Source organism: Aphanomyces invadans (genome assembly GCF_000520115.1).
Source record: "Aphanomyces invadans strain NJM9701 unplaced genomic scaffold supercont1.29, whole genome shotgun sequence".
Classification (NCBI taxonomy): Eukaryota; Oomycota; class Saprolegniomycetes; order Saprolegniales; family Verrucalvaceae; genus Aphanomyces; species Aphanomyces invadans.
This window is the reverse complement of record NW_008580174.1, coordinates 215197-217379: the sequence shown is the minus strand read 5'-3', so window position 1 is coordinate 217379 and position 2183 is coordinate 215197. Positions and strand designations below refer to the sequence as shown.

At 59.9% G+C, this 2183-nt stretch overlaps 1 protein-coding gene across 1 annotated transcript in view; it reads left to right on the top strand.

Annotated features, from left to right (window-relative positions):
• H310_11010 (hypothetical protein) overlaps positions 1-1660 on the top strand; it is a gene marked incomplete at its 5' end in the record, with an annotated part of 4339 nt that extends 2679 nt beyond the window's left edge. The window contains 3 exons of the mRNA XM_008877542.1: positions 4-298; positions 393-763; positions 810-1660. Of these exons, the coding sequence (XP_008875764.1) occupies positions 4-298; positions 393-763; positions 810-1637 (1494 nt within the window). The 3' untranslated portion in view covers positions 1638-1660. The remainder of the gene's footprint in view (positions 1-3; positions 299-392; positions 764-809) is intronic.
• Positions 1661-2183: the final 523 nt, after the last annotated feature.

Below are 2183 nucleotides of genomic sequence, written 5' to 3'. Positions count from 1 at the left end.
CAGGGCAAGAGCAAAATCAAAAAGCGCCACCAAGACGGGTCCAACATCTTGACCAACATGCACCTCCAGTCGATCGACAACGAGTTCGACTGCCACCTGATGGCGCACCACACCATCTTCATGGGCGACCTCAACTACCGCCTCACGGCGCTCGACGCGACGCCGGACCGCATCCTCAACATGATTGCAGCCGTGGTGAATTCCCATCTCAGCAACAGCACCATCAAACGAGGCCAGGTGTTCGCGTCGGCCCCAGGTCCACATGCTATGCCAGGGGCAAGGCGTAACATGTTCTTGAGTAGGGTACTGGCGACCGTCGGAGCCATCCCAGCCGGACATGGAACCGGCGGGTGCGTCGTCGTACGTCCTGGCGAACACCCCATCGTCAAAAGGCGAACCTGCAGCCATCGTAGACACCCGACCGTCCTGCATTCGTGTACCGAGCGACGACCGGCACGATGCCATGTCGTCCACGCCGTCGATCGCGTCGTCGTCTGCCGCGTCCATGTCGTGGCGGCACCTACTCGAGCACGACGAGCTCAAGCAGTGCATGGACGAAGGCGTGATCTTCACCGACTTTGACGAGGCCCAGATCACGTTTCCGCCCACGTACCGCCGCGTGTTGCACCGGATGCTGAACCCGCATGCCGTCGCCACCACCACCGACATCGCCGACCTCTACACGACCGTGTTGACCGACGGCCGCGTGCGCGTGCCGTCGTACACCGATCGCATTTTGTACCATTCGCTGCCCAAGTTGCAGGTACGCACAAGTTGCACGCGCGTGAGTTGAGACGGACACGTTGTAGGACCGATTTGCGTGTGTGCAATACACCAGCGCCGAGTACATTGGCACGTCCGATCACAAGCCCGTGTCGTGTGTGTTTGAAGTCGTGGTTGAAAAAGGCCCGGGTGCTGGCGCGGCAGCGATGGCCCCGCACACGTCCCTCCTTCCATGCAATGTTCGAGGGACGCCGGTCAAGGCGCTGACGGTGCACCTGACGTGCCTCGAGTTGACGTGGGGCCCGGTGTTGGAAAAATTCATGACCGACAACGGCGACGACGACTGGTCGGTCAGCGATGACGACGGATCGTCGTCCCATGGCGGTCGGGCGTATTCGGTCGCGTCATGGTCCGGTGCGCCGTTTCAAAGTGCCAACACAACGCCCAAGCCGATCATGGAAGGCCTCCCAGTGCCGCCGTCCTCGACGGTGCATGGGAACCGGCTCCGCGTGCGCAGCTTGTTTCCGCTACCGTGTGAAGACGATTTTGCCGAGGAACGCAAACTCGCCGAACTCGCCGACCATTTCCAAGGTCCGTTTTCGACGCGAAACGAGCGAAAACTCGTGCCGGCGTGGAAATTGAGCCCGTGGAAGACCCTGGCCGACCATGGGCTCAAGCAGACGGTCGTGCTGCCAGCCTCACGACGGCACGTCCACGTCGCGCTGAGTTTTATCCTGCCGTCCGGTTTCTCCGCTGGCCAGTGCGTCGTGAGTTTGATGGACGCGTCCCATCGCATGGGCCGACAAGTCGACTTCGAAGCCGTTGTGACACTGGGTGGACGGCGGGCTGGTCTCCTCGCGGGCAAAGTGAGTCTGTTTGTAGACGCTGCAGTCGCCATGGACGTCGCACAGTAATTCATTTATCTATTCAACCCGCTACGCACAAAAACGTGACAAGGTCGTCGGATGAGTTGATGGGCACGGAGAATTCACTGTGATGATGGTGATGTACCAAGTTGCGTGCACCAGAAAAGTGGAGCCCTCGACAACAGCTCTTGTCCTAGCGAGTCCTCGACAACAGCTCTTGTCCTAGCGACGTCGGAGGTGGACGGTGTTGTCGGGTTTGTAGGGTGTACCCGACCGACCAAGTGGACGTCGAGGCACTTTTAAGGGGAACGTGATGGGCCAGACAAAGGCACGTGAAAGATGGCTTTCCCAATAGCCACCAAACAGCGATCGCAGCTTCCCCAACCTTCGACCTTTGACCCGTCATGCCGCGGTGGGACCATCTTCACCTTGTGTAGCATCGCGGGTTCGTTCATGACATTTTTATCCGGACATCCGCAAAATCCACCGCAGGCAGGGGGAGGATCATTGAAGCAACGGCGAGATGGCCGACGACGGCGACTCTGTGTGCACGCCGCAAGTGGCGGGCATTGGACCTATGGCACCTGTCCTGTC